This window comes from Anopheles merus, chromosome 3L (genome assembly GCF_017562075.2).
Source record: "Anopheles merus strain MAF chromosome 3L, AmerM5.1, whole genome shotgun sequence".
Taxonomy (NCBI): domain Eukaryota; kingdom Metazoa; phylum Arthropoda; class Insecta; order Diptera; family Culicidae; genus Anopheles; species Anopheles merus.
Window position 1 is genome coordinate 5,502,568 of NC_054085.1, and position 24,065 is coordinate 5,526,632.

Here is a 24,065-nt window from a genome sequence, read left to right on the forward strand (position 1 = left end):
ATCCGCCAGTCCACCTAGAACCAGCATTAAACAGTAATGAAGGACGGGAGCGCGTATCTGTAAGGCGTAAATCGATTCACGAAAACAGAAAACGTGACAACCGTTGACACGAAACAGGTAAACTTTCTTCTCCGAAATTTCTGTTCCGTTGGAATCGTTCTTCCGGTTTGTCCGATGCTCCGTACAGCTCGGTATCATTCATAAATGATGTAATTTTCTTCGTTTCTTCAACGGGCGCGAATTGTAGTGTTTTGATGGTGATGTAGCGTTCGCTTATGTCCGGGACCTTACGGATGACCCCAGACCGGCCATATCCAAAGAAAGTGCAGAGCACAGCTAATGCGAACCGCGGCCCAACGAAGCTAGGATGGGACACACTTCATCGCGCAAACTTCTAGCCAAATGTAATGAAGTACTATTTACGATCTAACTACTGCTAACCCGCAAATGGGAGGTTTTCTGGGAGGCTGTGGAGCATGGCCAAAGAGCGTCCGTTGCGTTGCTGCGTTGGCGAAAGTGTGGTGCTCGAGACCTTTCTCCAAAAATCCTACTCCGCCCGTTCGTAAACATCCGACGAGTAACGATTGTCGTCATCAACGAAGATTGCTTGCTGGCAATCGAGAAAAGTAATGACATTTTCGCACAGCCACAGCAGAAGAGGCTAGAACCTTCGAAACATAGACAAATTTGCGACCGTAATATAAACTCGCTTCCGTTCCCGTTCGCTTCCCGGAGGTTTTTATTGTTGTTGTTGTTGTACTTCCAGCACCATAGCCGATTGGACGGACGCTTCCCGAGCAAATGGAACATATTGCCCCACCATTCGCTTTCATCTTTCATCTGAACAGCGCACGTGTTCTCGAAGACCGTAGACCGCTATCGGACCGGATCATATCCCTTCAGCTGCTTCATCGTTGGCTCTATAGTACGTGATTAACCTTGATGTGCTGCCGTACTCCCGAATATGGAGTGAGAGGCCAAGCTTCTTCTGAAAGGTTATGGATCTAGCTGGAAAGTTTTACAGTGCTGCTACTGAACTAAGCGGGAAACCACCGCCGCCGAAAAACGAAACCATCAGCATCGTACAAAGTGGAACATCCCGTTTTTGAAGGACCTGGAAACGAAGCACTGCGACTCTACTAGTGCCATCTCGGGGTAACCATGTAGGGCATAAATCGCTTCATTTATTTCCATTACGGGACGTGCATTAGATTTTTTGCTTTTCTGGAAGGCGCGCTCTTTCAACGTTTGTACACACACACACACTCAATAGAAAAAAAAACCTTTCAAAAAAAGGATTACACCGGGAGCATATTCGTGAGTGCTGCCACCCGAAAATATGAGGGTTGTATTTTTTCCCAATCCTTTTTGCTCCTCTCTGACAAGTTTCCTCTATAAAAAAGAACCAGGGAGTTGTGAAATTATGAGTTCATCAAATGGCATTTCTACGTTATGGAGTGCAATGAATTCTCGAGAAGAATTGGAGGAGAGATGTTTGTTACTTGGAAAATCCGCGTTACCCAATACCATGCGAACGGTGGATGTATTTTTATCTTTACTGGAAATCTTCACCCCGTTAACCTTGACCTTAATTGGGCAGCAATATGCTCTCAAATTTCAATCTTGCTGTATTGCGGTACACAATCCGGGACCGTCTACGACGACATTATTAGTAACTCCCCTCTAAACGCTATGTCTACTAGACGGTGTACTGTTAATAGTGCTCCCAGCTTCTCGATTGCCATTTCCGTTAAGCTACCGAATGGTTACAAATTCAATTTACACTCGATCAAAGCAATCTCTGTCTATAGGTGATACGGACGGGCAGTTCCTACTAGCGCCAAGTAGATCCACCGAAAGCAACGTGTTTGCTTGAATCGTGCGGTCAAGAATGCAAAACTTTTCCCTCGCATGGCATCTTCAGAGCAAAGATAACGTTACTTTTGACTGTTTTTTTCACGTCGCAAATGACTTGGGTGATTGGTGCGCTGTCGTTTCCCCTCCACGAAGTTTGTGGCCCGTGCCGTGGCAAATCCTCCCAGTACACGATATCAACCGTTGTTCGTTTCACGTTTCTACACGAACTGTTAGGGGGTTTTGTTTTTGCTGGAAACTACTGCAGAACAAGTGAACCCCAACAGAAGGTCCCAGATTCACGGACTCGGATCATAGCAATAGTTCCCGATAGGTGGTCGAGAGCCAAGAAACCATCAGACAAATCAGCAGTAATGCCCGCCATGACCATTGCCAGCAACGACTTTCACTTGTGTCTTTCCGTTTATCGGACACAATTTTATGTTCAAACTTTGCTCCGGCGCTGGAACGTGCCACAAGTTTCGAGTAACGGCAGTCAAACAGACCGACGGACCGACCGACCAACCAACCATCTTGGCAGAAAAAGATTCCGGGAACCGACCAACGTTTCAACCTCTGGGGCAGATTTTGGAAAAGCGTTGGAGGAGTTCGTTGGAGCTTTCCGGATATGCTCTATCTTTGCCCCACCCATCCCTTTGTACCATTTCAACCCTTCCAGCCACATATCTTCCCGCAGGCAATGATGAAGGATAGGGCGCATGCCCCGAAGCGTGTGGAATATGGCCAAAAACAAAAGACGTCCCCCAGTGGTTGTTCCACATCCAGTAACACTATTTGGAAAATTGAACCCTCACCACCACCACCGGGTGCCGTTCTCTACATCCTTTCCTCTCGTGAAGGAGAAATAGTTGTGTAATCTTTCTTTTCATCTGTTCTCATCCACCTCCCCGGGAGCGGAGAAGCACTGACCATGATTGAAGCTGAAGCTAATTTTTCGTACTTGGTGAGCGTTCGAATCGAACGCCATCGTTTCATTACAGTGCAGTGTGGTGGTTTGGACGATTGCTCCGTATGGTTTTATGGCTAGCGCGGGAGAGAGTACATTGAAAGCAGTCCATTTGCAGTAAAAGGGACGAAACGAGCGTACCGCACTATGCCTCATTGAACTTCAAACGAAATTTGTCGGAATACAGCACCACCATGCAGGATTGCTGATATGAGCTTCCATGCACCCCGCGTCACCGCTGTTCTACTTCCTTCATTTCTCTGCACTATCACCATTGCATTAGTTGATTCAATTGAATTAAAGTGTGTTTAGCGTATGTTTGGAAGTAAAATTGGTTTGCTCTATATTTCCAGGAAGTCAATGGGCTATATTTCCTCTGTCCTTTCGTCCCTATCGAATGGCTGGATGAGCACGTACATCGATTTAAATTCTACTTAACTAAACTTAGTTTATTACATTCAATACATTCAGAGCGCAAAAACCTCTCTCCCCTTCCAAGGTCCCATCCTATTTCGGTCGCGTCTCCTGCTCGCTCACGTAGCGCACGTACAGCGTCGGCTCCGGATACGGTTCCGGAGGGGTTTCTGCCTCATCCATGTACGAACAGGCGATCGCGAGCGCACTGCCGTCCTCGCTGAAGCACAGGCTCGATATCGAACTGTCGTACATGTGGAACTGACACAGCCGCTTCTTGTTGAACCCATCCCAAATGTTTACGAACCCATCGGAACCGCCCGTGGCGAAGGTGTGGTACACGTTGTGGAAGCTAATCGCGTTCACCGGGTAGATGTGTTCGATCTCGTTCTGCTTCGACCGATGGCACTTGAAGGCAAACTTTTTCTTCTGCCACTCGGGGCTCGGATTGAAGTACTCGAGCGCCACCCGGCCCTCGATCGAGCTCATCACGTAGCCCTCCTTGTTCGGGAAGCAGCGCACGGTGCGGGTCTGGTACTTGAGGGACGATTCGCGCCGCTCGACGTAGTTGCTCATGTGTCGCAGATCCCAGATCAGCACCTTCCGGTCGGAGGTGGCCACCACGAGCCGCTCCTCGATGCAGCTCATCGAGTACACCTTGCCGGCGCTCTGGTCGTACGTGCCGACACACTCCTTCTCGCGTCCGTCCCACAGCTTCACCGTCCGGTCCCAGCTGCCGGTCAGGATGCCGTTCACCATCGACGCGTACTCAACACACTTCACCGCGGCATCGTGCGTCCCCAGGTTGTGCTCGATGTGTGTGTTCAGGTCGTACAGCTTCACCGTGTTGTCCAGCCCGCCGCTGACAGTTTTTACCGAATCCTGCACCCGGCGAAATCGGTAATCGGATTAGATGCATGTATCACGATAATCGGGGCTAGAAAGCGAAAATGAAGCTTACCAGAAAGGCACAGTCCAGCACGGGCGAGGTGTGGAAAAACTTGTGCCGAAGCGTATTGTTGACAACATCGTACAGCCGGACGCTGGTGTCCCAGGACGCGACGAGCAGGAATTGGTTCGTTTTGGGCGCAAACTTCACCGACGATATTACGTCGCTCGGTGCGTTGAGGATTTGCACTTCCGCTTTGCGTGCCATTTCTGTGTGTTTTCACCCGAATAAATCCACAAATTTCTAGCAGCCGACCGCACCACAACACAAGCTTTGAACACAACGACAATCAATGATGCCGCAGCCAGCTGTCAAAACGTTCAAAACGACCGGTATTAGTACGCATGCTCAGATACAGGTGGCGCGACGAATGCCGACGATTGCCGAAGGGAGCCGAAGGTGACGTTCGAAAACGAGAAAAACGCGCACCGCGAAGGTGGAACGCAAAGGGCTAAGGAACAGTGGTAGTGACGAAATCGATATTACGCTTGTTCGTTTAATTTGGCCGTTGCTTGTGTGTGAGATTGTGTACCATCAAGAGCTGTGGCGTTCTCATTTGACCGTTTTATGGATGGAAAGATTTTGATCGAGCATACATGATTTTTAGAGGGAATCGTAACCATCGTCAGCATTCACGGAGCCTGTTATGAAATAGGAAAAATACGGGTTGAGTGAGAAAAAATAGGGATAGGATTTAAAACACAACCCCTCGACGAATTCGGTGGTATATGAAGCTAAAATTAATTATTCCTTCAAATCCATAAAGTGGACTACAAATCCTTTCCAAAAAAGGGGTTTACCGCCCCAAAATAGAAGTGGATGGAATTATTTCCCTCAAACATAAGATAACGGTCACCGGAACACTGTTCCACCACCGTGCAGAATGATAACAGCTTTTGGGTGGGAGAAAAGCCTGTAGGCAAATTGTGCTGTGGATTAAGAACTGCTTGAACCCTTAAGATATCGTTATTGTACGTGCAGCACAGATATAAGTCCCACCGGAACCGGTGATCACGTGCTGCTGCTGCTGCTGCTGCTGATGTGGTGTGGATTGAAGTCGCGTAACTTTTTGCCACGCGGTAGCTTAGTACGAGAGCGAAAGCCCACGCAGCCAGCCAGCATACTTTTGCCACAAGCGTTCACGGTAAACTTTTCGTCTTAGCGAGAAGTACGCGGCCGCACACTTTTCTTATAGATGGGGAAAAGAAAAAGCCATTCTAAGCACACTCGACACGCGTCGACGTATTCTAATCTTTTAATTCGTTCATTTGCACGCGCCCAAAGCTCGCGACCCGCTTACCCGCTGTGGAAAACCGTACGTAGGTTTAATCAGATTTGCACAGATTCTCGTATGCGCGACCTGCCGCCAGCCACTGGAAAATTGTTGTAGAGCTTGGTACGATGCTGCTAGCTCTGAGCATGCTTGGAGAGGGAGAATATTTCATGTGTACTGCGTCCATTTTTTCCCCTTTTATCAGACTGTTGATTTTACTTTCAGGATGCTAAAAATTCGGGCAACAATTAGACGCTCCAAGCTACCCGGGCACCAACAAACCCACAACGGTACAGAAAAACACAAAACCCGTTCAATTCGAATGCTTTCTGTACATACCGTACAACCAGTACGAAATGGTGCACGGTCGGGTTGACGATTCGGAGGTAAAATATTTTAGCCCTTGCCGTTATGCTCTAATGATTTTAATAAGCTCTCTCGTATAAGTTACCCGGCTCCTAACCCCTTACCCGTTCTCCTCGTGTCGTTGGTGGTATCAACACGGGAGGCTCAAACACATATCACCAACAACACACAGTGACGCTGTCCATGCAGCTCACGAAACGTCGAACGACAGACGCACGAATACTCGGCATGTGGTGCCTGGTGAACGTTTGCTTATTAAATAATGAACGATAACGCCTTCATTAGCATGCGCCTTGTGGGTTTGCAAATGATGGACGTTGGCAGCCAAGTAGTTTGCTTTTTCGGTAATTGATTAGATTTAATTTAATTATGTGCGAATCATATAGTTGCCGCGTAGATTAAATGTCAGTTACACCCTAGCGGCGAGGGCGGTGTTTGAAGCTCGGTTTTGAATTCCAAACAGCTTTAGAGCAACCTATGCAGCAAAGAAAATGCGCACTAATATTTGTACGAAATATAGCTTCGAGCGTTTTTTGGGATATAATGACACCCTCCACAAAAAGTTCCATCAATTTATAGCTCAATGCAGAGTTTGCGTGTTTGCAGTTTGCTTTAATGAACAATATAAAAATATTTATAGACCACCGGCACTACCCAAAACCACAGTGTAGTTGATGAAACTTGTCGAAGCACTTCATAAACCGGCCGCACATCTCGTCGGGTAACGTTTCCGGACATTTCGGTGGCCATTACTCTCACCCGCACGCACCCCGAAGCCGCACCGGATCGATAAAACAGTTGATGGCTGACCGAGCCAATGCTGGGTGCATTCCGATACACGCCTCAGACACTGGGTGCCTGGGTGCTTGCGTATATCCATAAATTAAGAAGAAAAAACACGGTGATTCCAAACCCAATTGCAGTGAGCAACACTCCGCAAGCATGCTTTTTTTGTTGTTGTTTTTGCTCCTCCGATATCCTTCCCTCCAACCGAAACGTTCACCGGCGGTATGCCTACCACCGCCGGTTCGCATAGTTAATTACGCTTTTTTCTTTGTCACCGTGGACATCAAACTCGGGATCGTTCTTTGCAAATGACCGATCGAAATGGAACTTCTACTCCTGCACACGGTCGTACAAAAGGGGGTTTGGGTGGTGGTGGTGGTGGTGGCAGTGCTGTCATTAGCTGCGCTTGTGTGTGAATTTATAATCTGCAAAATTTACGACCTTCAACAGAAAACCCCAAATGCAAACCACCAGCGAACCAGCTGGCCTCAGCCCACATATATCCACCGGGTTTTAGGGGTGTGTGATAGGAGTGCATAAGAAGCGAAACAGAACCCCCCCCCCCATCCCCCTCCCCTCCCTTGGTCGTCTCCTGTCTAGCGAATTTAAGGGATGCGTACCGATGACTGGTCAAACAAAAACTCCCGAGCACAATGATCCATTAAAATGTCCTCTCAAACACGCCATTTCGCTCCCACGGGAAACACTAACATGAGGTTTTTAGTAGTGTAGTGCTGTCACGGTGGTTCACGCTTCCCACCGCCAGATGGCACCATCGGCCACACTACACGTCGAACGGCAGAGTTCAGTTGCACTTGCACGTACCTGCAGCACAACGACAGTAAGCGCGCACTCACAGCTTTGTGCGGTGTCATTATTGAACATTTGTTTGCACAAACCAGAAATGGAACGCCATGAACACAATATGATACCAAACGCTTCACATGAATGGTAAACGGTGGTGTGGCATCCTGCAACATACAAAGCCGAGCTGAAGCTTTGCTGCATAGCAGTATTCTTGCGTGTGCTTTATTTCTGTCTATTTTGGGTCAGATAAGAAAGGCGGCTTTCATTTTAATGAGAGTAGATTTATTCGTTGAAGAGGCCAGGTTTATCCTCACAAAAGAGTCTCTAGGAAGTAACCATTTGGGGCAGCATAGAAGGATCAATGATGTTTTTAGATTTTTGCTGATACACCAGGCTAAGCTTTATAGTGATTCTTGTATAGGCATTAACAAAATCGTTCGCCTATTAGATTAAGGGCACAGCATGCCCATGGAAATCTATTTTGTTAACAAAACAAACTTGAAGCCTCAAAAGCATTAAGCGAAGCATTCAACGAACTGTATTGCATACTAACCTCATCATCCCACACTTTCCTAATTGAATCCATTTGCCTGGTGGAGCTTACACAAAGGTTTACGGGAAGCGGAAAAACGCTTTTCATAAACACTTCCGCCCGACGCGGTACGGAGCAGAGACCAACACAATGCGTGTAATAAATTGAGCATAAAACCCCGAAAGCCCCGATCGCCCGAGAGACTCATTAACTGGCCCACCGAGCCAGTGGCCCCGGCAAATGGCATCAATTAATATCCCTCCGAATGCCAATCATTCATCGGTGCTCGTTGAAATGCTCATAAATCCTGGCCTGGCCAAAGTTCGGCGAAACAAATGCACAATCGCTATTGGATCCGTTTATGAGCGGCCTACAAAAATAAGCATTAATATCCATTGCATCTCTTGCCCGCGCCAGCAGACTAAAAGGTCCCACCCCAAGCTTTGTGGTATAATCGATGCATCTGAGGGAATGGGAGGGGGGATGAGAGGGTGGGAGTGGTGCGGGCGTGTGAGAAGAGTGCACAATAAATCGATCCACTCACCGACGGCCGAGCTGTGGATGGAGTCGGGAAAACGATTTCATTTCCGCTAAAACGCACCGAACTGTGCCGTAAAAGACAGCTTTGGTTTTGATATAATGTGGTGAGTTGACTCTTTTAGCGCTGTTTATTATCGATCAAATGGGTGAACGTTTGATACTGATTTGCTGTTTGCTGTGATGGACGGCAGACAAACAAACCCCCGAGACGTAAATAACTAGAACCGCGAGACATTCGAATTGGGTGCCTTTATCTCATTCCTTTCGCATGGCCGCAAGTCTTTTCCGATGGCCGATGACCGGAAGATAACCGCCATGTTGAATTTGATGATCAGATTATACATCGCTTTTGTGGTCTGTGTGGGCTTTTTTTTACTGTCTGGCTATCAAATCCCCATTCGCTGCTCGTAATCGATGCGTTTCGTTCAACGTACCAATTGAGCGGCGTTCAATGATTCTCGAAATTATGTTCAAAATTGGCTACAAAATACTAAATAGAGACATAAATTAGTGGACTGAGTTTAGCACATTGAAATGCGTGACTAAAGTTTGAACTCAGCCTAATCTTTGCACCAGTTTGCTGTGAGGTAGTATGATGGTAACTACGCGCACATTAAGCTGTAATCGTACATTTCCAGGTCAGCTGAGCTCGTTTGAAGGTTTTGAACGAAAGCAGCCCTTACAGATTGTAAAGCACTCATTACGAATGCAAATGAGGTCTGGAAGGTTCGAATCGATGGTGTTTTTCGTTCGCTTCTTTTGGCACCGGGCATGGGAAAATCCAAAAATCCATTTGATACTCTGCCAAATGTCGGCCAACTCAAGCAAAGCATACTGACTGACCAGAAACTGAAACCCCAAACCGTACCGGAAACAGCACCACATTGCGCACCATTATTGGACCACTTGCGCGGTAGGGATTCGCAAGGAAATGTTTGCTGTACACTTGTCCCTATCGCGAGATCATAGGAATGTGGGGCGGGCGATAACGATGGCCAAATTACTATCGAAAGTTGTAAAAAACCAAACTCCCTGCTCAAGCGCACGTGTGGGGAGCAGTGTGCCCGCAACCAAAGTTTGCTTCTGCGTTACGATCGGTAATCTATGGACCAGGAAGCGGCCAAAGTCTCATTACGCACGCACACAAGAGGGTCGATCGTTGTCCATCAAATGTAATCAATATATTTACGATTGGTCGTGCAGGCGGACACCGGGCAACCGCACACAGTCGATCCAGCGGCCAACGGCTAGGGCAGCGTCTAGGGTGTCCCGCGAAAGAAACATCAAGCCAATGATGGCGCGATAACTGGCGAGTGAACTTTTGCGCTATAAATACGGTGTTTATGACGATGGCAGTTTTATACCGCCTTGCGTAATGACCGATCCACTTGACCTTTCTTTGTGCCTTTTCGCTGAAGAATTGCGTGAGATCAAACCAATTCCCGGGGAAACAGTGCGCTTCACGCAAATAATGGCCCAGATGTTTCGATGTTCAGCGGGTAGAGGGTAGGGACGAAAATTGAAAATTCCATTGATGCACCATGACGCACGGATTGGGTTCGGTGCGGGATAAAAGTTTAGTATCTATCTCACGTGTTGTCAGCATAACATCGGGTCATAAAATATGTGTGAAAAAAGGCGAAAACCAAGACAACATTCGTATCGGATGAATTCGTGTGAACGATGGAGGAATACAGAATCAGTTGATCAGAGTGATCACAGTGGTGAAGTGTACTATTATTTTGTTCCTAGGAACGAAACTTTTCATCTGTTTTACGGTTTAAGGTAACGGATTTTCCGCTCACTTGAGCCCGTTTCAAATCATTCATTTGCGAATCAGTTCACTCCAGGTGAGGCGCTAGTTGACCTCAAGAGGAAAAAAATTACATTTTCAAAGAATTGTTAATACTACTCGAGAAAAGTTGAATCCATACTTTCCCTTGCACAGTTAAACTGCAATCAACTGTGTTCCTGAAAAATCAACTTTTTTCTTCTATGTTTTAATAAAAATGCCTTTAGGCTTCCTGATAGCAAGTTTTTTTTTATAATTGCCTGAAGTCCTTTCAAAACCACACTTTTACTATTTTTGTCGAACTTGCGCCGGAGCGCCGACTTGTTGAAAGATGTGACTGGACTGGTAAACAGATATTGCTTAAACAGCAGCTTTATTTTATGTGAAAAATTCACACTATTGATATATTCAAAAATGCAAATATGTTTGTTTAGAAATGAGTAAAAGAATGATTGTCACGGCTTTGAGCACTGTTATAGCTGTAGAACTGTAAAACAATAGAAAAATTGCTTTCGAGAAATAAAACCTCCCTGGAGACATAACTAAAATAAAAAACAAAACACAAACAAAAGCTATAAATAATCAAGTTTTACAAGCACCATGGACACATACCAAACTGACACACACACAAACCCTATTTCAAGCCACAACAAATTCCTGTTCCGTATCGACAGTAAGTTAGTAAAGTTCGAGTAAGAAATCCATTAGCTTTGCGCGTCCAATCGAACGTATCAATTCTGCCCCGGGAGAGAAAACTCAATGGACCATCGTACTGTCGCAGTCACGAAGCGCCGGTTTCTCGGGGCTGCCCAGTGAAGCAAAGCGGATGTGGACAGTGTAGCAACTTTTCAATTTTATCACTAAGCACTAACCCTGCAGTTCTCAAGGACCCATGCGAGTGGCCGTGTGTCTGCGTGAGTGTCTCTCTATTCACGCTCATGTGTGTATAATTGAGCTGCGAATACTGCTAGTATCGTCATGAAGCAAAACGAAACAACGATAAAGTACTTAAAAATACGCTAGTTTCCTATCTTCAGATGCCACGTTAGCGATGGGACCAGCTTCAACCTCTTGTAATCGCAAAAAAAAAACCGAAACCCATGGCGTTCCCATTGCAATGCACCATTTGGTGAGGCGGTATTGATTTCGAATTTCTCGTAGCAAGCATTTTTCTTACCGATTAGCTTTCCGCTCGGACGGGCACCGTCTCGAAAGGAGCTGGGCGGCAATGCATTGCCTTTACGACATGAGCCTTTCGTCGATTGCTCTGGGTAGCGGCCTGGGAGATGCTTGCCGGCACTGCAAGACAACGCTGGCACATTCGGAAAGCAAATGGAAAACTATTTCCGCCCTTTCTGCCCTTTTCTGCTTTCGGGTGCTTTTGCTCTTTTTTTTCCATTCCATTCAGTGGTAGAAACAAAGCGAGACAGCTTCTTAGAAAACTGCAGGGTGTTGAGAAACGACCGCTTGGTAGCGTTATGCACATTTGCAGCAAAAGTGCAACGAAAAATCACTTGCCAGCGCCATTTCGACTGGAGCGCAGGTCACCGCCATCGTTCACCCACTCACTGGTGAGAAGATTTATGGTACACAGCATGGAGTAAAGGCCTCATGAAACGGGCGTTTTTTGTTGTTTCTTCTCAATGTGAGGTGAAATTGTAACGCGCACTAGAACACGCTATCTAAAGAAGCAGAAAAATGGCGAAATGGGGGACTTTCTCTGGGGTTTGGAGCATTGCTTGTATCACTGTCAACGGACACGATGTATGTGCCCGTGAGCGTGGGTATGGAGGATACGTTGAAAAAGCTCGAAACACACAACTCCAATGAACAACTTTAATCGCTTGAATGCTTTGGCATCTCTCGGGAGAAATTCTTTTCTTTACAGATCTAGCCGACGCTCTACCGAGAGCGGAACCGGAATCAGAATGTGGACATTGCAGCACCAAGTTATAAGAGCCGGAAAGAAAAATAGAGAACGTTAAAACACACTGTAGTGAGGTGGAAAAGCTTTTTGGTGGAAAGCGAATCGATATGCAACCGGTGATGGTGGTGCACCGGGCACTGTATGCGGGTGATGAAAATAAATGGATGTTCTGCTGGAACATTGCAGTGCTTTTAGCTTTCTAAACCTTTTGTCCGAAGGTCTGAGAAAGTGCGCAAAAGTGAGTAAACAGAGAAGAGTGAGAGAGAAAACACACGTTAATCAAAAATGCCCGCAGCGCACAAGAAAAACTGTTTGAAATGCAGGTGAGAGAGCTTTTCATTATTCAGGATCATATAAATGGCACACTTTGAAGGATGGTGCTATCGATTGGGAAATGGAAACAGATGACATTTTACCGTTTCTGCCAAAAGATTAGTGAGAGAATATTTTGTTGTCACCTTAGTATAAAGTCACAATTTTGTACTTTTTTTTGTTTTGCTTTACTAATCCCTACTGATTTCACTAAAAGGGTTGTTTCATTTATTTAAAAGTTGATCAGCAAAACGTTTTCAAGCTCAAAACTCCATTCAACTCGTACCATGATGTTCAAGTATAAGAGTCAAGAAAAATGCGTTTTCGAAGCACTGTATAATTCAAGCTCATAAAAGATTCCTCAAATTCATGCATAATCGAATGATCTCATCAAGAACTTATCGACAGCTTTTAAGCAGCTGTGCGAACAAGAGCAGCGCAATATTCTTATTATAACATCAGGATTACTCAATCCATTTCTAAGGTCAAGAAGCGACGGCTGTCGCATTTATCAAAAGCTATGAATTTGCCATTCCTCATCCATGAATTTCTAATTAAGCCTAGCGAATTGGCCACACCGTTATGAGGCTAAATTTAGATTGCTTTCCAAGTGGCATGGCACACCACACGGGAACGATGGCTTTATTTTTGGAACATAAAAAACTATGCGCAGACACACACAGATACACATGGTCTCATAAAATGCCACTCTCGGGTTTGATATCCGCATCGCCTTCCATTCGCTTGGAAAATCGGCCAATTAAAGCATTAATCAATTTTTGTTGCTTTTTTATCTACCCGACGATGTTATTTGTGGTTTTATTCGGCTCCGTCGGCTTTTCGCTTTTCCGTCCTACATCAGCTTTCAGGAATGAAAACTGTAGCTCAACGAGAAAAAAAAGCTTTAATTTTTCAGAGAACGGCTGGAGAAATCATCGACATAATTTGATTCTTAAAACTAGGTCAGAAAGCTGTGAAAACGTTCCGGGGAATATTTGGTGGTTTGATGGAGGAAAGCAAAGAACTAATAGTATTTTATCATTTGTTTTGCTCTTATCTCACGATTCCATTACCAATCACTAAGGAATGGCAAATATTTGTCGATGAGAAGTGTCGAACCAAAAAGTGGAAATGAGAAATGATGATGAAAACATTTATTTTTTGGTGTTTTTTTTATATATAAAAACAACAAGCTATCAAAAAGATTCTGTACAAGATGGTGCTACTTCAAATTTGCAGTTTGAAGTGAAATTATGTTTTGGTTTTCAGCGTGTGTATGGTTATGATTTAAGTTGCTGAAATTGTGTAAATTTCTTCTCCTTCATAGTTGGCCCATCCAATACAGGGTCAAGATCGTCATACAGGTAAACACGAAGAAAGACTCTCTGTAATTACTTAAAATACCCATAGTTTTCTGACTAAGGTCGAACATAAGTATATTAAATGAATAAAAATAATCTCTATGCATATAATTATAAATATAATTAATTTTAATAGATAAACCCGATCTAGTGGATTGATTACGAGTATAGTCTAGTAATGGCAAAAATGAAGTTTTGGTCGGAATCGCATCATCCGTGCATTTTAGATCATTTTTACATCGTTGGTAAAATTAAATCGAGCACCATAGCAAGCGGATTGAAACTCAAAGGAATCTGAGAACAGAGGCGTTATGTTATGACCTTCCAAATGTTGATTTTGTTTTTGTATAAAAGTTTATTAAAATCACTTAACTTAACTTATTTAACAAATAATAACATATTCCAATCAATCTGGCAGCTCAGAGTTCACATCAAAAATAATTTGAAAGTTATGGAGATTCCGGAGTCAATTCCGATGCAGGAGCCGATTCTGATTCTGTAGCCGATTCAGATTCTGGAGCCGATTCTGATTCCGGTACCGATTCCGATTCTGGAGCTGAATTCGCTCCCACCACTAGTTTAGTCATATCTAAGCATTATCTAAGGGCTGGTTAATGTTATGTGTTTCTGTGAGTGATGAAAAATACTTCGTTTTATTTCCCCTTTTTGATTATAGTGAGTGAAAATATATCATAATTCAGGTACATAAATTCAACTTTGAACATATATATTTTAAAGTGTTTCCGAAAGACAAAAATAATAAACTGTGCAAGAAATATACTCCCATCACGTATTGGCAACACCAAATCTGGCTGGTTCGACGATGAATGTAGACAAGTGACCGAACGTAAGAATACTGCATACAGAGCAATGCAGCAACGGCATCGAACGCGGGCATGCGAAGAGGAATATTCACGGCTCAAACGCGAAGAGAAACGAGTTCACCGCTCCAAGAAGCATGCTTTGGAAGAGCAAAACATGCGGGAACTCGGGCAAACCAGAGAGGATGGAGATCTGATTATTAACCAGCCAGAGGTCCTCTCGCGGTGTGCTCAGTACTTTGATGAATTACTCAACGACCAGTTTAACGAACAGCTAGAAGCGCCACTAGGGGATAGTGTCATGCTACTGCCACCTAGCATAGAAGAAACATGAAAGGCTACCCGTCGGCTGAAAAATAACAAGGCCCGGAACCGACGAAATTGCAGCTGAACTGGTCAAGAATGGAGGTGCACGACTAGATAACGAGATTCATCAGATTGTTACTGAGGTGTGGGATAGCGAATCGATGCCTTGTGGTTGGAATCTCGGCATCATCTACCCCATATACAAGAAGGGAGATAGGTTGGACTGCGACAACTACGGGGGTATTACGGTGTTGAATACCGTCTATAAAATATTCTCCCTGATCCTTCAGGAGCGTCTTGTCCCGCACGCCAAAGAGATAGTCGGAAACTATCAAAGAGGATTCCTCAACGGAAAATCAACCACTGATCAGATCTTCACCATGTGGCAGATCTTGGAGAAGATTGCTGAATACAAAAAGACCCATACCATCTCTTCATTGACTTCAAAGCCGCATATGATAGCACAGCCAGCTCATTTGGAATCCCGGCCAAACTGATAAGGCTATTTAGAATGACTATGACCAACGTCACTTGCCAGGTGAGGGTGGATGGAAAACTCTCAGGACCTTTTGCTACCACCGAGGGTCTGCGCCAGGGGGACGGGCTTGTCTGTCTCCTATTCAACCTGGCGCTAGAGAGGGCCATTCGCGACTCAAGGGTGGAGACTACGGGAACCATCTTTTATAAGTCAACCCAGATCCTGGCATACGCTGATGATATAGACATCATTGGTCTGCGGCTCTTCTAAGTAGCAGAAGCCTACCAAGGGATAGAGCAGGCGGCAGAGAACCTCAGATTGCAGATAAACGAAGCAAAGATCAAACTGATGGTGGCAATATCAACGGCCCTACCAATAAATAATCAGAATCTTCGTAGTCGTGACGTACAGATAGGTGAACGCACTTTTGAAGTCGTCCCACAATTCACCTATGTTGGGTCAAAGGTCAGCAACGACAATAGCATAGAAGCTGAGTTGCGCGCAAGGATGCTGGCGGTCATTCTACAGCCTGAAAAATCAGTTCACCTCAAAGAACCTGTCGCGACGGACGAAGCTGGAACTATATACTACCTATATAGTTCCGGTATTCACATACGCCTCTGAGACATGGACACTGTTCAAATCTGACGAAACCCTCTTAGCCGCGTTCGAAAGGAAGATGCTCAGAAGGATACTTGGCCCCGTATGTGTGGAAGGACAATGGAAGAGCCGTTATAATGACGAGCTATACGCGATGTACGGCGACCTCAATGTCGTACAGTGTATCAAACTCGCCAGGCGCCGGTGGGCTGGCCATGTTGTACGCAAGGAAACAGAAGATCCAGCCCGTAAAGTCTTTTTAAGCCATCCACAAGGAAAGAGGAGGCCTGGTAGGCCCAAATTGAGGAGGCAAGATGGCGTAGAGGCGTCCGCCATTAAGTCCGGGATACAGGGTTTCACACTTTATCTCAAGACCGCGGGACCCCTTCCCGAATCTGTCTTAGCCAAACCCAAGACTGCGGTATGATGCTTGAAAACGTTGATGATACCTGAATTCATCGGATGCAATGCTGAATCTGCGGCACATTTCTCGAAACACACTGGTCCGCACCGAGGACATGCGGTCGAATATTTTTTTACACGGATAACCTTTGTGTACATCAGTGTACTGAAAACAGTGAATTATTTTTTCGTGTTTTTACCAGAAAAGATTATTTAAACAGTTCAAACTACTTTCTTAACACTTGTAAATATTTTAATTAAACAAATATGCATTCACTCATTTTATTAAATCGTCATTTTTGGTAAAAAAAAACGAAAAGGATAATTGAGTGTTTCTAATAGACTGATGTACACAAAGGTTATCCGTATAAAAAAATATTCGACCGCATGTCCTCGGCGCGGACCAGTGTGCTTCGAGAAATGTGCCGCAGGTTCAGCATTGCATCCGATGAATTCAGGTATCATCAACGTTTTCAGGTATCATCAACGATTTCAAGCATCATACCGCAATCTTGGCTTTGGCTAAGACAGATTCGGGAAGGGGTCCCGCGGTCTTGAGATAAAGTGTGAAACCCTGTAACGTACTGGCAGACGAAGGCGCGAGACCGTGAGCGGTTTCGGACACCCCTGAGGCAGGCTAAGACCGCAAAGCGGTTGTAGCGCCGGATAAGTAAGTAAGTAAGTGAGTAAACACAATCCAAAGATTGTTGTGCGTATTACGCTGAAGCCCCAAATAGACAGAACATGTATAGATGTATGTATTGAATTGCATATGTAATTGTTATATATGCCATGCACTTATGAAACAGGACAGGAAACGCAGCAAGCAAAACCAAGAACAATGTGTACCTATTACAAGCAACCCCAACAATCTGCGGTAGTATGAAAGCTAGAAAAATAAATTTTATACAAACCAAGACTCAAACGGAAGATATCTCGTTCTCTCTCAAGTTACTAATACAATCTTACTATGTCATTCTAAACTCATAAAAAAATCGGTTATGTCTTTCACCTGTTTGAAACAGACCACACACGCAAATAACAAACGATAAATAAAAAACATAACAAATAAAATGTACGAAACATTTTCTTTCAATTTATTCCCGAAAAATATTCCAATTGCGCTGCATTCGTAATAAACAGGCATGTTTCGCCCGTGGTTTCGCATGTTTCGTTTGGAGCTCTACTGCTAGCTCAGTATGCATCATTTCCATTAGAAATTGTTTATTACTTTATGCTGAAACAAAGCAATAAATGCTCCGACCTCAAGTTGACACCAATGCCAAATCTACTTTTTCAGTTCCACTTTTCAGTCGCCCACCTCAATCTACTCTCCATTTAAGAAACAATTCTTTCACACCCCAAAGAAAACAATTCTTACCTCACCCACCAATGTGTAAGCGTAAATCATGGCATGGCACTTACCTAGCACGTACACCAGCAGTATCCAGATGTCCAACGTAAGCCGCTTGTGACACTTCATGGTGATTGGGTTGTTATGCTGTGGTGGTCGCAAACAACGACTATTGTGACTCCTTTTTTTTTCTTTCGGTTCGTTTTACCACGTCGAAAACCTGGCTGTACAGAATAGGAATGAGAAATCACTTCGGAAAACCGATTTTCCAATCCCACTACTTTTGCACCTTTTTCCTGTTGCGATATATATATATTTTCCCCTCCCCAACCGAACTGCACTCGGAATAAAGCGCACACTGGGTTGCAATTTATATTTTCAATGCAAAACCTTCCACTGCTGAGAAAACACGAAACTTCTCTTTTCCCTCTCACATACACACACACAGACAAACGCGCACAGACACGCTTTCGCTCGCACTGCCAACGCTTAAGGGAGTTTTCACTTTGTGAGGCAGCCCAACGTCACCCCTTTTCTTTTACCACTATCATATACATTCACACGCATACATACATTCGTACACATATACACACACACACACACACGTGGTAAAGTTTTTCCTTCTTTAGGCTATGTGTGCGAGTGTTTGCGCGTTATTTACACCACCAGCTAGCCACTTGGCCCAAACCACTGTGGAAAATCCATTGGCAACCCAAGGCAGCCGGAATCAGCGCGTGCTTTCCTTCCGTCGAGGTGAACGCCCTTTGGCAATGGCCCTACCGTTTGCGGTGCACGGTTGGCAGCGAGTGCACGGGATGACAGACCGCCGTGGGCCGGTTCCCAGCCATGGCTCCAGCAGTGTCACAGCTGGGGAAAATTCTCACATTTTTCAATCTCATCCCGAACCGCGTTTGGCCGCGTTTGGGTTTTGCTCCTTCTTTGGTTTCGCCGCCAAGGCGTTTTTCTGGCGCCTTTCAAATGTAGTTTCTTTCGATGTTTTAGTGGCTTGCGCAACAAACACTCTTCACATACACGCACACGTGCACACTGCTTTAGACTTTTTTGTGCATCGTCCAGCTTACATTTGGATCTTATAGATCTGTGTGCGCTAGTTCGAGCTGGTTTGGTTAGTCAAATTTATGTTATTTTCCTTGTGGTTCCGGCTTTTCATTCATTTCCACTACTTTCAAATGCCACTTTTCATCCCCAGCAGTGGTTTTCGTTTTTGCTTCACAGTTTCACAAACACTTGCGCGCACCTGCGAGAAGAGAAAAGACAAATAAAAAAATGATCATTCCATTTATCGCAAACAATCGCGTTTTAAACGACTACATCTAGTAACCCATGACGAAAGCTCTTTCACAAGGGAAGCTTGTTTTGGTCGTTTTGTACGATTATTTGTTCGGTCGGGAGAGGAAGGTGGGAAGGATTTTGTTTTCAATTTTTCTATCACTCTTCCGTCGCCGTTCTTTCAAAAAAAACAAGCCACAAGGAATAGTGCTTTCCTAGGCGGTTTTTTGTTGTTGCTGTTGGCTGCGGTAAGAGCTCGACCATGCGTCACAATTCCGGATTCTGAGCTTCTCGAAGTGGGGACAAGCCAGTAGTAGTAGTAGTTGCCTGCAGCAAATTGCAAATCACATTTATCTAAATCACTTTTTCAGCTTGAAATTCCGACACAGGAAAACCTACATTTACCACCGGAAGTGTGCGGTTCGCTATGGTGTGATGCTTTTTTTGCGATGTGGTTGACACGGTGGATGGAATTTCCTGGCTGGGCAGCTTCTTAGCGCGGGCAGAAATTCTGCGAATGAAACAAGAAAAATGAAATTGATCGAATCAGAACCATACCAAATACTTTGGTGCAGATAGAACAAAATGCAAATGATGTAAAAAAGACCTCAGCCCAGAGACGCCGGAAGAGAGAAAAAGAAAGGAAAGGAACTTATTCATCTATTATAGAATAAAGTCATTGTGTCGTTGCGGTTAGCAATTTTGCTTTCGATTTCACTGTTGTAATAAATTTGAATGGAATGAAAACGATCTTCACGAGTCATTTTGCGTAAGTTGGGGGAGTTCGGAGTGAGATGTGACACCATTTTATGCTGTTTCTTTCCCTTGTTTTCCTGCTGGTGTGATGTTCCGTTATTTGCGAAAAAGTGCCTTAAAACGGTCGCCTTTTTATCTATGCAAGTATCCCTCTTCCGGTAAGCAATCGTATGCTTGACACGTTTGAAAAGCTTTTGCACTTCAAGACATGCTGTGATGGATGAAATGGAGCTGGAAAATCTTATTTGTGTGTGTGTGGGTGGGTTTTTTTTTGCTACTGCTTGACTCTGGCCCTCTTTTATTTCAAGCACTCGTCAAAGTTGGAATTTTTAAGTAAAATAATCATAAAAAATATCCCCGGAACAGCATCCTCCAGCTAAGCTCCAGCTTTCTACGATGGTGCTGAGATGCTGCCCCTGGCAACTGTGCACATCGCCACCGTCGGGAATGGTTTCGCTGGGAGGACGCTTGAATGGTTTTTTCATTGTCAGCATTCAGCGGATGGGAAAATCATTGCACATCCACAATTGAAAACCGACAAACTGTTGAGCCCTGGGATCGATGTGCGGGACAAGGGGACATTTTTCAATTTCATTACGGGACAAAAACGATGCGATTCCGTGTTTGTGGTGGATGAAGCAGGGGGTGGAAGAAAAATGGAATATTTATTGTAATTTAATACACCGTCGTAGTCGGTAACGTACTGTAGTGTTTGTTTTCTTCTTTTTTTTGCACGGAAAATGCACGGAAAATCTGGGCGATGTGAACAATGTGCCATTATTTTTTGTTTGCGATGTTCGTAGGAATTGGAAGAAATTAATGGTCTTTGTAAAAATATTCTTTTTCGTTTCCAAAAAGCGAATGTTAACCAGAATATCAGGGTAGAGGCGGTTCAGATGGCATATTCGGTCTTGTAAAAACTGACTCAACTACTATCAGTAGTCTGATGTGATCGTTAGCTGTTAAGTAGCAAGCTACGGAAACAACATTATATTTCTTTGCAATCAAATTAGTAGTAATCAATTTTGAGCATCATTTTGATGGAGAGTGTATTTTACTAGTTTGTTTTTAGTGAAACTTCAACGATAGATTGGAAAAGGAAATTTTGAACTCATTGAACTCACCCTCGGTGCACTGATTTGCCAGTTTAACATTATTATGTTTGCAATTTGTAGTGTAAAGATTCTCTCCCTAAATAAACTTCATTAATATAAATCGACCAATTTGATTGAACTATCCGTTCGTTTCTAGACTACCGTTCAAATATAGTCCCACCCGGACTAGTGGCAGCTGTGTGAAACTTTCGCTAGTTTGCATTATTCAGTAGACCTTCGCCTTTTTTCTCCGGATATGACGACGCTGCTCCCTGCACTATTCAGCTTCAGTTCAGTCGTGTCCATTCGGGTGCAGAAAATAGGGTCACGCATACATACGCCAAAATGGTACAGAAAAAAAACTCAAAGGGTTCGTTCTGGATAATGGACAAAGGAAAAACTAAGAGTGCTTGTGACGGGAGAAAGGCAGAGATGCAACAAATGACACACGTGCTGGAAGCCGACAGTGACCCTTTGGTTCATCTTGCGATTCGTTTCATTTTTAATGGAACGGTTTCCGTAAGTTCAATTTTGAACCTGTCTACATCCTTTGCTCCGTACATGGTTGTTTGTAGGTCGCTGAAGCTTCGTTTTTGCTGTACCGTGGGAATGTTGAATGAACTATCGATTGGAAAGCTTGTCGTGTCTGTTGGTATGACTAACGAGTAGACCTTTTATTGTGGCCTAGAAATGAAAGCTCTGCCCACAGAGCGGTGAGTATTGTGCTAATAAAAAGTTTTTTTTTTAATTCTCGTTTACATAAGTGCTTTTGATCTGATTTATGCTGCAATACACTGTATGTTTCAGTATAGCTGTCTTATTTAGTAATACGGGTTGATTTATTCAACTGTAATGATATTTGATTCATACAGGGTTTCCCACGATTTATTGGTTGGATCCCATCAATTTTTAGTGAGTTCCCATATTTTTTTGGTGCGTTCCCACGATTTTTTGGCCGTTTCCCAGAAATTTTTGTTCCCATTGTATTGATATCGAAGCGGAAAATACCAATTTATTATGGGAACGAACCAAAAATCTATGGGATACGACCAAAATATCGTGGGAACGCACCAAAAAATCATGGGATCTGACCAATAAATCGTGGGAAACCCTGTAATGCACTGCATTCATTGCATAACGTTGTCATCTGCAAATGTTTACACGCTATTATTAGCTTGACTCAATTATAGCCGCTCCGGTACATGGTGAGGATTTATTTCCTTTGCATATTTGTTCACGATTGTAACATGAAGATAATATTAAATTATGTACCTGGTTGAACGCAAGAATGAGAACAAAATTGAAAAATATGCCGTGTAGAAATCCTTCAAAGTAAAAAAGAGTGGTTGAGTAGAAAAAGATCGAGAAGAATAAATTGCAAGAAAAAAAACGAACACGACAGATGCAAACAGCACGCCTAATACCCTACTGGTTCTCCTTTAAACATTAGATTCCGTTATGTAGATATGCGCTGCAGGCTTCTGCTCTTTGCCACCCAAGATGTAGAGTCTGTACGTTTCAATTTCCGTTCCTACAAAAAAACACATAAAACCACGAAAGAAACGTCCGGTTACGATATGGCAAACTGAAGATGTTACAGAACACTGATGCTGCAGCTTGCAACACTGATGCAGCAGCAGATGGTACATCTCTCTACTGGTCAATGTCAACCGGTGCAGTGTGCCGAATTGCAAGCACAAGAAAAGGCAATGAAATCTGTGTACATGAAACGACGTTAGAGTTGGTCGGTGTAGAGAAATTTTTTCATCATTTTCTTCGAAAGCTGAAGAAACAATTCCGAGAACTACAAAAATAATGAAACAACGAGTTTAGTTCCATTGTAGATACAACAGATGATACAGCTTTTTTTTCGAAAAGGTGGAATACATAACACTAACGGAGAATTAAGAAAGGGCAGATAAACTAGAAATGAAGGATAGCCTGAAGGAGAAATTGTGTAAGCGAAGTGCAATCATTCATTAAAAATGCCTGAATTTCATTTGGTGTCCTTTTTTATCATTACATTTTTGTAATAATTTGTCTTTTGTAAACTAATTTTGCTTGTTAATATTATTCTTAAGAGCAATAAAACCAGGAACTTTAACCAACTCTATGAAAATATTTTAATTTTTGTAAAGGAATTTTCGACACAATGCTTTAGAAGAATATTTCAAGTTGGAACACTCTTGATAAAGAGGAGTTGAATATAAGCACACGCATTGCTGATGAAATCGTCGCAAAATGAATGTCTAAGACCAAAACACAACTCTTAATTAATGGATTGCTGCCGTTTCTGGTTGGATTTTAATAGAAGCAAGGAAAGCAAATATTATGGAAAGAACTACATAATTTATTTAAAATTATAAAGCTTTTTAAGATAGTTGGACGACAAAATTGTTTTAGGCAATGAAAACAAAATTGTTTTCTAAAATCTTCAATGCATAACTGTTTGGAAATGAATTAGAAAAAAATTATCCATTCATTTATTTTCAAGTATATACGGGTAGATGTTTGTACATGTAAAGCTTAACCATTTTTTTTATCGAGGTAGCTTGTATGTGACAACCACTAATTGAGCCTGAACATAGCTTCCTTGAATATAAAGCATAGCTTTTCGTCGAAATGTTGCATTGCTGGAAAACGATAATAGACGAGGAACTGTAGAATTCGCTTTGAAAGGGATACCAAGTTCAATCTGGAGTTGTAGTCAGACTTGAGGCAAGCAAAATACTCCAATCTACATGAAAACATTATTATGCACGATGGAAGAACTAGGACGTAACCATAACGTATATGAACATTCTTTACTTATCCATTGTAGAGCATTCATATTTCTTTATAAGATCAATGCTGTTTTATACAAGGTACGGTTGAACATTGCAAAAGAAATTATTTCACACATTTATGAACTGGACTATAAATAACTAGGTTATACAGGAGAACTGGCTGTTGCTCAAGCATTTCGACTTGTAAAGACTTTTTACTTCAGAAATATGTACAGAAGGTTCATCAGGCCTTGATGAGCTAACTCCTAAATCCAGTTAAAGATACCCTTTCCCTTTCAGATGCTCTTACCTTTAAAAG

General features: G+C 43.5%; 2 protein-coding genes across 8 annotated transcripts in view; both read right to left on the bottom strand.

Moving 5' to 3' along the window:
- The window catches only part of LOC121600617 (hemicentin-2-like), a 220,148-nt gene that overhangs the window by 95,905 nt on the left and 100,178 nt on the right, over positions 1-24,065 (bottom strand). For 4 of the 7 annotated variants that reach the window (XM_041929366.1, XM_041929372.1, XM_041929365.1 and 1 more), the window contains 2 exons: positions 19,531-19,642; positions 17,913-19,099 (listed from right to left, as the gene is read on the bottom strand). In XM_041929366.1, the coding sequence (XP_041785300.1) occupies positions 17,913-17,970 (58 nt within the window). In that variant the 5' untranslated portion in view covers positions 17,971-19,099; positions 19,531-19,642. The remainder of the gene's footprint in view (positions 1-17,912; positions 19,100-19,530; positions 19,643-24,065) is intronic. The other 3 variants (XM_041929369.1, XM_041929367.1, XM_041929370.1) reach the window with 3 other exon arrangements.
- Positions 3,138-4,492, bottom strand: LOC121600619 (mitotic checkpoint protein BUB3). The gene is made up of 2 exons (XM_041929374.1): positions 4,197-4,492; positions 3,138-4,117 (listed from the first exon to the last, which is right to left on the bottom strand). The coding sequence occupies exons 1-2, from the start codon at positions 4,389-4,391 to the stop codon at positions 3,329-3,331; spliced, it is 984 nt and encodes a 327-aa protein (XP_041785308.1). The 5' UTR covers positions 4,392-4,492; the 3' UTR covers positions 3,138-3,328.

Coding starts and splice junctions, on each gene's coding strand:
- LOC121600619 (XM_041929374.1), bottom strand. CDS start 4,391: ATGGCACGCAAAGCGGAAGTGCAAATCCTCAACGCACCGAGCGACGTA. Junction 4,118..4,196: donor TGCTGGACTGTGCCTTTCTG/GTAAGCTTCATT, acceptor CGCCGGGTGCAG/GATTCGGTAAAAACTGTCAG.